This window comes from Lissotriton vulgaris, chromosome 7, assembly GCF_964263255.1.
Source record: "Lissotriton vulgaris chromosome 7, aLisVul1.2, whole genome shotgun sequence".
Classification (NCBI taxonomy): domain Eukaryota; kingdom Metazoa; phylum Chordata; class Amphibia; order Caudata; family Salamandridae; genus Lissotriton; species Lissotriton vulgaris.
Genome location: NC_141695.1, coordinates 215,656,394 through 215,668,828, shown reverse-complemented (window position 1 = coordinate 215,668,828; position 12,435 = coordinate 215,656,394). Strand labels below are relative to the sequence as shown.

At 43.6% G+C, this 12,435-nt stretch overlaps 1 protein-coding gene across 1 annotated transcript in view; it reads right to left on the bottom strand.

Moving 5' to 3' along the window:
- Positions 1–12,435, bottom strand: part of KMT2B (lysine methyltransferase 2B) — a 1,030,490-nt gene that overhangs the window by 786,837 nt on the left and 231,218 nt on the right. Inside the window, exon 8 of the mRNA XM_086929980.1 lies at positions 3,010–3,104. Coding sequence (XP_086786106.1) covers positions 3,010–3,104 — 95 coding nt within the window. The remainder of the gene's footprint in view (positions 1–3,009; positions 3,105–12,435) is intronic.

Genomic DNA, 12,435 nt, shown 5'->3' with positions numbered 1-12,435 from the left:
TTCCTTCGGTATAGTGCCACGTGCAGCCGGGAGCTGCTTCGCAGCACTTGAGAACGTAGCGGTGCCAGCTTAGAATAAGCAGAGACGTCTACCAGGGCCCAGCGGGATCCCAAGCCCGACGAGGAGGACGTGCACAAGTGCCCACCAGCTTCGTGGCTGGAACAAGCCTGCGACCACAGTCTTTGGGAACCATGATGCTGAGCGCGGGGTCACCACGGCAGCCCAGGCCACAGCTCCATGAAAGGGGCACGTCTCTAGCTGGCAGAGGCGTCTACTGATGGGCAAGGGGCATCACGGACGGAGCCCCTCCCTACAGCCTTTCTGACACTTCAAAGTAATAACTGATCAGCTGGCACGTATTTGATTCTTGTGCCGGGGGATCCTGGCAGTGCCAATGGGCTTGTATATCAGGAAATGAAGTCCTGCTGGCCACCTTTCCTACCCAGTTCTCACTCGAATCTGTGTGGAGATACCCTTGCATTTGTGTGCCATGGTACAAAGTTGGCAGTGCCAACGGTCATTTCAACAGGGCAGTGAACCAGCTCCCACTCTTCGTATGCACTGCGTGCTCCATGGGACACTTTAGAATGAAGTACCCCAGGGCAAGAGTGGCACGTATGACCTTTTAAAGTGGGCGAAGAAGTTATCACAAGATGGCGGTGTGGGCAAGTTCAGCGAGCAGGTGTGCCTTCCCACTAATGAACTTCGATCATACCCCCTACAGGCGACAACTAAGCTGGCACAGATACCGCTTTTGGGGTTTGGCGCAGAGCATACGACTAAATATGCCCCAAGCCCAGGCTGGCTCTGCTAGGAAACACGGTGCAGTACAGCGAGCCCTCCGCTAACACGAGCACGTGTAAACTGGCATGGGGGAGTCACTCAAGAGATGCCAGGATACGATAACTCCAGGGTGAAAGAGTATGGGGTGATAGCAGGTGCGGGAAGGGGGTCCCGAGTTTACACCCGCCTCACTTCAGAGCCTAGAGACCACATGGCTAGCTTCGTGAAGCTGTAGCAGTTCTCAGCCTTCCAGATGCCCCGAGTTGGTGCAAAGAGTGTACCCACCGCTGCATTCTCTGAGTAAGAGCCGTAGGGCACACCCACACCGGTCTCCTGCTGTTGCTGGAACCAACCCAGGGGCCCGGTAACCGAAAATAAGTAGGAAGAAGCAGAGCATGGCATGGCTTTAAGTTGGGCGGGTCCTGCCAGTGCTCTGCACTCCCAGTAAATGAAACGGCATTACACCCTCCCCCCCCCCCCCCCCCCGACCCATCATTCATGCCATTAACTTTACAAGGAAAACAAGAATTTCTGCCAGTGTGTGCAAGAACCTTTCAGGAGATCCAAGTCAGCAACTTAGTCCCTGTTAAAGTTCATTCGCTTTATTTAATGGACAACTATGTGTGCGCCTCTATTTCCTTAGAATATGTTCATATCTCAGATGGGTTTCAGTAATGTTGTTTTTCATGCAATGCACAAATCTTGCATAACCGCACTGCAAGCCCGGTCCCCTCAAGGTGTTTGTGAGTTAAGGGTGTGGGTGACTGTTCATGACTGGGCATGATTGAGAACTGCAGCGGAGGCTGAAGGCAGTTCGACTTTGACAGAGCCTCGCATAACTGTGTTCTTACTAAATGCTCATCCAATCCTTGGCCTCTCTGCTGGGCGCCCAGAATGATGGCCACATGTGGGCCAATTGTAAGGGCGATTCTATAGGAAAGTGTATGGTGGTATGCAGCTGTCAAAATAGGGTCAGTGCCAATGGAAAAGAAAATGTGGGGCATGTAAGAGGCGATGTTGAGGGGGGAGGAGTTTAAAGGAAGGATGTGTAGGAGAGAGTGAAAACTGTGGTGCAGATGGCGTGAAATATGTGGATGGAGAGACTTCAAAAAGATGAATGTAGCACAGGTTGTACGTGAACAGAGAGGGGACCTGCAGCAGGAAGTGATGTGACAGGAAGAAAGTGAGTTACTCCTTCATGTGACATAGAACAAAAATCTGTGCTAACAAGCATTGGTACAGGTAATGGATCGGGCCTGTTTTAGGTGTTTGTGTTACCTGAAGTATGATGGGTTTATAAGCACTACCAGACATCACACATAAAGGTGCCTTGAATACTTGTCAGGTGGCATGCAGAGTTTAGGTACCCCTTTGGGAGACACCACCACCTTTTCCATCCACTAAAGCACTGACATGGGAGATCGGGTCCCCATAGGCAGCTTGTGTGTTTTTGGGGGAGAGGTGAGGGTGAGAGAAGGAACGCATCTTCCGCATCTTTCAACAAGTTTAAAAACAAAACTATTAGCCTTGCGCCAATGATTGCTTGTGTTTTAAGGATTAAACAGACAAAACCATATGAAAAATTAATTCCATTACGAGGCCTTCAGCGCGAGAGAGACCCAGCGAGCCAAAAAGAACAAGATGTCCGGTTCCAGCTGCGCTTGAGGAACGTAGAGAGTAGTATATGTGCGCGTGCAGTGACGTCAGACAGGAAGCGGGTGCCGCGCAAGAGGGGAGCCATTCAACGCTCAGAGACTGACGAAAAAAAAAAAAAAGCCTGCGCCTGCCTGTTTATCAGCGCTGCGCGCTGGTATGCAGACTCCCCCTGCAGTCCAGAGAGGCGCGTGTCTCGATCCGGTCTGCCATGCCATGCTGTGGAGACAAGACCTGGCCGCCCGCACAACGTTAGCCTATGGGGAACCGCTGCGCGCGGCCAGGTCTTGTCTCCCTTTGTCGTTCTGAGACGGCTGAGTCGCCGACTATAGTTCTCTGGCGAGAACGCGCTTCGCGCGTTTCTAGCCAAGACCTAAAAAGAGGGATCATAAGAAGCAAAGAGGGAGGGTTAGCAGTCAGCCAAAGGTGTAGCTGAAATGAGAGATTAAACAAGACAACGGTGAAGACTCTACTAGGGAAACATGTAAAAAGTGTGAATTCTAGGAGAGAGGGTTACAAACAAACAGTATGGGAGGGTGGGTGAAATTCAAACCCCATGTTCTAAAAGCCCACCTTATCTGGTTTCTTCCTGGCCTTAAGGTGAACCACAGGTTGCAGAGTGGCTTTCCTCGGCCGACTCAACTCCTCTGCATCCAAAGGCAGGTAATCTGAAGAGATAATGAAATTACATTAATTGACCTCACTTAAGTAAGCTAACAAAGTCTCTAACAAAAGAGTGAATAAAAATCCTGCTGGAAGGGCAATCTAGGAAATGAATAGCTCCTATAGAATGACAAAACTTTCTAAAATTCCCTTGGGGAGCAGAGAGCATGACCCTCCCACTGACCTCCCAAATTATCAAACATTACCTTGCCCCTTGTGGGTGAAATTTGAAAGATCCTCACCAGGCAAAGCAGAGTGGCCCCTGCCAATGGTGTGAAGAACAAAAACAGTTACTTACTTGTAACGCAAGATTCCTGCGTTGAAGATCTTCATGTTGCAACTAGTTGGTCAGCATAGGAAGATTTATAAAAATGAATATGTAGCCAAGGAGAGCAAGCTATCATGTTTGACCACCTGAAATCCCACCAACGCTCATCCCAGTGCGATTTTTTTCCGTAAGGCAAAAAACGACTCTAATGAGCAGAGGCTGAGCAGGTAAATACAAATGTAACACTAAAGTACCAAGAATAGAAAGAAGTACATTTCTTCTACAACACATTTTGCAATAAAATTGCAAACTTTCAAAACAGACACACATTGAATCTTAGGGAAAGACTGTTGCAGGAGAAACTAAATCTTACCTTTAGAAGCACAACACAAATGGTCCCTAACATTAAGACCTAAAAAAAAATTGGTGTATGCCCAAATAATACACAGAAAGCAGCTGGTTTGCTTTTGCATTAATTACTTTTCAGCGACTAGTCCCCTGTAGATACTAGACTTAGCACAGCATTATACAAATTAGTTTAATGCAAAAATACTAACACTTCTGTCACGCAGCTTAAAAGACAATACTGTTTTACTTGTAAATCCAGCACAAAGCTGCTAAGAAAAACTCAAAAAGCATCAAAAATAAATGTAACTTTTGTCCCAATTAAACAGTGTAATCTCAGAGTATGAAGGGTGAAACAATACTAAACTAGGCAGCTGTCAAAGGAGGCTCATCAGAGAGTACCAATTTCCAAATGCCTAAGATTGCCCAAGGATTCAGAAGATCGCTGTCCCATCTGGCGTGGAAGTGGGGGGGGGGGGGGGGGGGGGGGGGGGGGGGGGGGGGGGGGGGAGTGGTAGGGAACTTAATGATACAAGTGGCATCTGGGTAGGGGGGTGGGAGACTTGACTGATTAACACCAACAGTCTGGTTCCACTCTCAGAACGAGACAGACTTTCCATGTTTTCAAAACCGCTTCCAAAAATAATTTGATCCAAGCTGGGGCAAGAAATCATAACTGTTGTTGGTTTCTACATGTTGAGGGAATTTTCTCCAACTGGATGCTTGTAGTCTGGTTCCTGCTCAAGGGGCCATTTACCGCAATCATCCAAACAGAAAGTGACACACACTACAGACAAGTGCTACAGCACACTTCGCTCAGACCCGTCTGCTTCACACCCTCACTCCACTCCATCTTCCCGCAAATATCTTGTTTTGCCTTCAGAGCTCCACAAACTCTCTCTATGTGGGATCCTTTGTTCTGGAAGTGTTCACCAGAAGCCCCTGCAAAAAACTGAGAAGCCTGCACTGTGTCCTGGGTGTTAATGTCGGTTATAAGACTATTACGGTACGTTGAAAACATACTTTTTCTCTTGTGCCTCCCAGAAGCGGCCTCCATCTGCCATGATGGTACCGGTCTTATAAAATTATGTAATTGTTAGACCTTGAAAGACCCTGTTGCAGACAGGCAAGGCAAAGGGTGTGTTGGTGTTGTGTACTGAAATGCGAAGGTGCGCAGTTACGTTTGCATGATAGGGAAGTGAAGACAAGGAGTAGGAAACAAAGGCTTTCAGTATTTTGAAAAAGCCCACAATGCATTAATGGTCGCAAGCAGTGCGGTTTGAGTTGATGGGGTTTTGAGTAGTCCATACATGAAATATTCAGATATTTTTAGTTATTAATCTTGTTTTATTTGCCCTGTATTTTTTTTCTATCCTACACTCTAGTATGGATGTAGTGAGTCGGAGCTTCAGGTGAAGCAGACAAGCCCCAGTCTAACAGGGAATAGCTTGGTTACCCGTCCGTAAAACTTATGTTTATTGATGAGTGGCTTCGAGCCGTGCCATTGTATACCTATAGTTGTGAAGGTCACCTCCGGGATGAAGAGTTTACTTCTTAGCTTGGAGGATGACTAAGGGAGGACTTTTGAATGGGCCTGGTCTTGTACATTTGTTGATCATAAAGATGCCGGATATCTGTCTCTTAATTGGAGTGTTGTGCATGTGGTGATGATTGTGCTTTTTTTTTTACTTGTAACAAACTGACATTTCTCCAGCAGTGTGCACACACGGGGAAATGCTTCAGGTGGAAGCAGCTACACCAAATTACTTTCATATTTCACTATACTAATTCAACACTAATCCTTTAATGGGTTCCAGAGTAGCATACTACTCTCCAAAAAAAAAAATCACTTCAACACGCCATTAGGCGGAACAAGCGCCATATAAAAACAAAACCTTTCTCCCTCTTCTATCCCTCCGCTACCCTGCTCTATCCAAATAACGGACTATTATCCATCACTCAAATTACTTTTATATTTCACTATACTAACTCACCAATAATCCTTTATGGGTTCCGGAGTAGCATAGCCAAAAAAGCGCTTCAACACCTCATCAGCGCTATATAAATGCGATTGATTGATACAATACAATCTACAAATGAGCAGTGTATTGCGAGGTGGTTGACAGACATTAGAAAATGACCAAAGTCTTAACAGAGAAAAGAAAAGCTATTTCCATAATCTGACAGCCTTAACATGCACTAGGTTTTAGCCTTCTAAGCTTTTTGTAGCAGAATACTGAAAATACAGAATAAAAGATTGCAAAAAAACATGATTTTAATAAATAATTTTTTTTTAAAAAGCATTGGGAAAAGAGATTGCAGCTTAGGATGGACTGGGCTTTAACAGCAACTCAGCCATCCCTAACGTCTCCAGCTGCCAGACGAATGTGGATTAAGTAGATTTATGGTCCTATTTAAGGTCAATCCAATATACCTAATGGAACCTGGATTATTAACCAACAGTGGATCTTTTGGTACTCGTTCAACAAACTGTAGTTTGGGAAAACCAGATTTGCCTACCAATAATGAATGAAAAATCTGGAAGCAGCAGCATTTAAAATGTTTTTTACTGTAAAATAATAGTGTGCAAAGCTATTGTGATTGACATTTTTTTTAAGATGTCCCTTGATCACTTCAATTTTTTTTTATACATAAACCTTTGATAAAAGGCATGTTTGTGGTCACTTCCCGCACCATATAACTACTTTCAAAGGCCTCTACATGAATTGTTAATAGACACGTTTGGCCTATTAAACTAGAACTCATGTTGAATGAATATTCAAACTTCAAACTAGCCCTCATGTTGTTCTGAATACAGACCACTTGCATTTAAGTGCCAGTTTTTGCAATCAAGAAAACTAACTACCCTCCCCCCTCGTATCACCCTTGTAACATGACCAAATGCCGGACACTTCAGGAGATTCGATCTTTAAATGGTCCTGCCTGGAGTGCTAGACAAAAACCCTTCTATTCGAACGACAACTAAGCAAAAGAACAACATTTAGAAAACCCTTTCAAATTAATTCTTCTGTACAGCATCTCCGATTCCTCAATCTTCCTGTGCACCACAGAATTTAAAACACAACATAGAGCAAGTTCATTCTTCTAAAACACAGTCAAGACACCTACTCTTTTTCAAATCATGTTAATCCAGGCCTGCTGATTTGACTTGTTCTTCATGCACCATAAAAAGAGAAACTGCACAAACTATGTATTGTTGCCTTATGGAAGTATGAACTGACCACCTCCTGCTCAAACTTCTTTAATGAGTGCAAAATCAGCAAAAGTGTGCATTGAGTAGTACCAACGCAGCAGCATCCTAATACCTGGCCCTCTCCCGCTGTTAAGGCAGCCGGGTAAAAGATTTAATCTCAGGTGCTTCACATCCATGGAGAACATTTCTCCCAGTTAACTTTCAGAGAAGATAATGCCCCAAGCAGGACTACCTCTTTCTGCAAGTTACTAGGGAGGATTAGGTTAGTTCACCGTGAATTAAAGATGGCCTATGAATAATGTGTAAAAAGGTTCCCTCTACTATATTGCCAGTAAGCAGATTTGACAGTCTCAAGCACATACTATGCATCACAAATGAAGATTCTCACCCGTAGTCTTAACATGTTGAAACCCTTCAAGTTCTATTGCACATACTTTGGAGATGCTGCTAATAACCAGCCAAAGAAGGATTTATCCGTAGGCAAATGCACTAAAAACACTGACCTAAGGGTTTTTCTTATTTTGGAAAGCTATTCTATAGGCCAGAAGTGATCTGAAATATGAATTTTATTTATAACAAAAACTAGGAATAATTCCTTTGAATTTAGCATGAGGGTAGACCTTGCTTTATGCTACCCTTTTTAGGGCTATAGTTACTTAGGCAGAATGTCAAGAGGCAAGACTAATCAGAAAAGCTTTACTTTCATGGAGTGTTCTGTTTTTTACAACCTGTGGCAATCCACTCCACTTTTGGGTGGGGCAGTTGCATGCGGAGAGCTGCAAGTCATGCGCAGGAAAGTACCTTCCAACCCCACTCACTCCTTCATGTAGGTGTGCAGTCCCGTCAGCAATCTTTATATTAAAAAGAAAGCAAATCTGTGCTTTGATTTTGTGCAATCAAGGTAAGGAGTTGGTGGAAGTATGTTAATAGCCGTGAGCGTACTGACTACAGGAATGGAGTCCTCTCTCGCCCATTCTCAACTCAAATACCACAGAAAGCATTTTTGGGTATTTAGGTTTATGCATAGAGAATACTGTGATCATCCGCACCCCGATGACAGGAGGTCATTATTCTGGGAAGAACAGTGCCTTCTCCAGTACAGATAAACATTTCAAGAACCTAACTGAGTCACTCCTGAGTGACTAGATTTTTGCATCAAGGTCAGTCTAGGATTATCTGATGAACTCCCAAAATCTGAGGAAGGATAGGATATGCACAGGGAAACTTCCCCTCCAACTTTACAACAGAGAAGCAGAGGAATAACTAGCCTCGGCAGTATCAAGTGGCTCATGGAAGAATCAATCGATGGGCTCTTCGATCTCCAAGTTTAAGTCAAGAACTTCTCTCTGACCTATGTACCAAGAGACAACAGCTAAGGCTGCATGCTAATGTATCTTCTTTAGGTGACAAGCAAGAACATGATGGCCGACTCCCATACCTGCCGTCAGCCAGTACACTATGGAAATGATCAACGGAATGAAACCTTAGGGTTAAAAACAATGTCAGCTCGAAGACACATCTGGGGGGATTACATTTCATTTGTCTCCCAAGGCAAATATGTTAACTTTCCTGCAACAAAGCCCTCAGGGAACAAGAATGAGGTAGCAGTGACCTCAACTTGCAGCTCTTGTAGGTGAAAGTGCCAGGACACTAGAATGTTGGAGGATGGGCCCACCATCTCCAGACTGTAATTAAAAGTGGATGTGGAGTAACCAAACTTTAAGCTTCATCAGGCAGGGACTATAGAGCATATGAAGCTGGGTAAGGAGAACTTATATTATGTAAGATGTCTGCAGAATAAGAAGCATCTAGAATCACAAAGCTGAAGCATCACCGTTTGTCAAGAATTGGTCCACTATGATTGACGCTCAAAAGTGCAGCTGAGGGAAGGAAGACCTTCACTAAGTCCAGATTCTAGTTTGGGCCAAGGAACTTCTTCCTGCAGGTTTCCCATGAGGATTTTAGTTAGTTCACCAAGAATTAAAGATAGTTATGAGCAGCGGGGTCAAAGAAAAGCTGGCCTCCCTCCACAAAGTTTTGGATAGATATAGGTAGCAATGAACCATTTTAGCGACAGAAAGACAGCCACTGGTGGCTACACATGTTCTTGTGGTCCTGTAGAATGGGTACATGCAAGTACGCATCCACCAGGTCCATACAGCACAGCACAGCTATTCATACCCTAAGAAAGCAGCAAAGTGCCGAGTCAAATTCCACATTGTGAACTTCTGCAGGAGGTAGTACTAGTTGGGTCAAAGGTCTAGGATGGGGAAAAGCCTTCAAATCCCTTTTCCTCAAAAGGATATAGTAATAGTAGGACCCAGCCCACTTTCAAAGGGTGGGACGGAATCCAAAAAGAGGTATGTTTAGATTTCCTGCAAATGTTTTTGAGATATAAAATGGGGCAACTATAGACTAGACTGAGGCAACTGTGGGAATCCTAGAGCAGTTGTTCCACACCGCTGAAAAAAATCCATTTATTTGTGGCGATTTTAGAGTGAAGTGGTAACAGTACAATTGGAGCAAGCCAAGATGGACACAGGAACGCCACAGACGTCTTAGCCGCTCGAGGCCTGATCAATTAGAAGCCTTTTCTTCAATGCTGCCTCTTTCAATGTGGGGCCTCTGAATGCGGGAAGATAAAGAAGGAGTCACAGGATGGGGATTCAGAATAGATAGAGCACTGACGTTTGTAGAAAGAAAAGGATCCTTACTAAAAACAGAAAAGCCTATGGTGCTAGGAGCGCTTGCATGGCACATTTTGGTCATGAATGTGTACATTTTGTACTGCTGGAGGAGCTCATCAGTGAAGGGATAGAACATGTTCTTCACATTGAACAGGGACATTTTCTCTGGGCTTTTAGATTTAGGAACAAAGGCTGAAGATATGCCTGCCTGCATATGGATAGACTGGTATTCCTAGTCCTGGCAGTAGATCCAATGAGTTTGGAAGAGGGTGTGGGGGGACCGCAGTAATTTATCAGAGTTTCTCTGTCTCTGTTAAACATACATTTAAATGCCTCCTGGAAACAGGGTAGAGACTAGGAGGTATAGAAGTTGAACTCACTTCACAAGTGTAGCTTGTAACCCTTCACTATCACATGGTCATTACCTGTCTTATTGAGACTCTTGAAATGCTTCATCTGGCCTATGTGGCAGGGTAACATTTTGGAAGTTACCATTACTAGAACAGAGTGAGAAGAGCGGCTTATAGGGCAAAAAGATGTGACTGCCATCAGATGCCAAATTTCGCTCTCCAAAACTGTGAAAAAAAACTCAGTGCTCCGAGTCAAAAGAATCATCACCTGTTGGTACATAAAGTCAAAATCATCATAACCCAGATAAGGTGCCCTATTCCATGGTGAATCTGTAGTTTAGGACTTCCTAGCTGAACGAGGGACTAGGAGTTGGGAATTAATTTCGTCCCAGAAGACTTTTAGGATTCAGAAATGTTGTCACCTTAAGTCTGGCTCTTGACAAGCAGATCTGACAGAAACAGATAGTCTGGCAATATATGGGGGTGGGGGGCGGTGGATGGGGATTGGGTCAAAAAAAGGTTGTGCACCAGGATCATGCTTACTTTCACCATCCACTCTGCTAGAGAATGCCCATTTAGTATAAATGCCAGATCAGGATTTAAAGCACCTGTATAGGATGGCTCACAAGAACATTTCTCAGTCACCCATCTTTTTCCTGACAAATCTTTCGAATGATGAAATGCAGCATCTACTGCAGGATAGGCTTGAGCTCAGGCTGCAGGCAGAACACGTTTCTGCAAGAACCGTGCAGCAGCAATACAAAATGCAGCTCAGAATACCCCCAAATGACTTTTTATTAAAACTGGAGACACAAAGGATATCGGAGTCAGGTGCTGCAAACTGCGTATGGCAAAGCATGTGGCTTAAAACTAGAGTACTACGATATGAGCTTCCATGTTCAAGTAAGAGAAACAAAGAAAATAAATTAACAATAATAAGTCATAAGGAACTGATAAGTGTATGTTTGCACACAAGTACGAGATACATGCCTGCATACTACTTACACCTGCATAGATCTTAAGTTCCAAACCCACCCTTGGGAGACTCATTCAGCCTAATTTGCCAACATAAGTAAGACGGTGCCTATGCATCCAGTTCTGATCAAACCATCAAACCTTCATTCTTGTCAATCCATCTAAGTATAATCACCTTCTCTCAATAACTTGCCAAATGGAAGAACATCTCGATCACCTATGAGGGGTAGAAAGACAAACTGAATGGAGTTGGATATAGAACCGAGAGAAACATGCTTTTTGCGGATGGTGTTTCATAACACCTGCTGCCCTAAATGATCTCTTAATTGATCAAATCACAAGATGTGCACACAAGCAAGGATTAAAAAAAAAAAGTTACAGACGCCCTATTACATAAGGGCATCTAGAAAGGGATACATGCCAGTGAAAAGTTTTAAGGACTCCTTATTTAGAGCAGTCCCAGAGGCATTACATCTTGCAAGTGAACTAGAAAAACTTTTCCTCAAATGCAAACAGCCACGTCGGCCATAATGAACAAATTAGATAAGGAAGTTCTGTCAACAAGATCCTCAAAGTAAAGTATAAAGTATGGACAGTATCGGTGTCAATCGCTGGCAACGGTCCTATTGTTTTCAGCTTGTGGACATGTGCCATATCACCACAGTACACCTGTACTAGCTTGGGGCTTCAAAGGTTGGAGTAGTTTTTGTGTAGCTGACCTGAAGATTGACAGTTTGCTTTCAATGTCTGAAGCAACTCTAGTACTCACTTGAGCTAGTTGGACAGGGCATGTTAGGGTGAGCGGAAGGAGAATCGATTATGAAACTTGTGGCCTTTAATGCATAGCATTTACAAGTTTACAGTACTACAAAGTATTTGTTTGACTTGAAGAATTTGTCATTTCAGTGGTAATGGGTTTTTTCCTCCTTTTCCTGGTGTTACTTATGAATGTACTTTTTTATACGTCAGATGCTTTGGAGATGGATTTTTTTCAATGATCACCTTTGCTTGACTTTTGTTAGTGTTGAAACCAATGTGTCTTGGAAATGGACGGAAGAAACAGCCTTGATGTTTCATCATACTATAGCCTTATTTAAGTTTGGTTCCTATTTCCTTTGTTATTCACCCTCTAGCTGAAGCTAACAATACCAAAATCTGCTTGCACTTTCAAATTTGTTAGGCTAACCGTTTATAGTTTGGGTGCCCAATTGTCAAACAAAAACATATCTTTGTAAGAAATGCTGCTCTTTAAAAAAAAAAATTTAAAAACCAAAGACAAAAACTTTTCAGTGAAGATTGGGTTTTTTGAACAAGGACGACATTTAGGTTCAGGCTCAATAGATCTCTATTGATGTAAAAAAAAGTACACAAACTGGTTAAAAAGGTTCCTAGATCCTTCCTGAACAACTGATTGAGATACAGGCGTACAACTCTACAATGGGTACCATGCTGTATGATCTCTTAGGACAAGGACTATAACAGGGCATATCTCCCTAA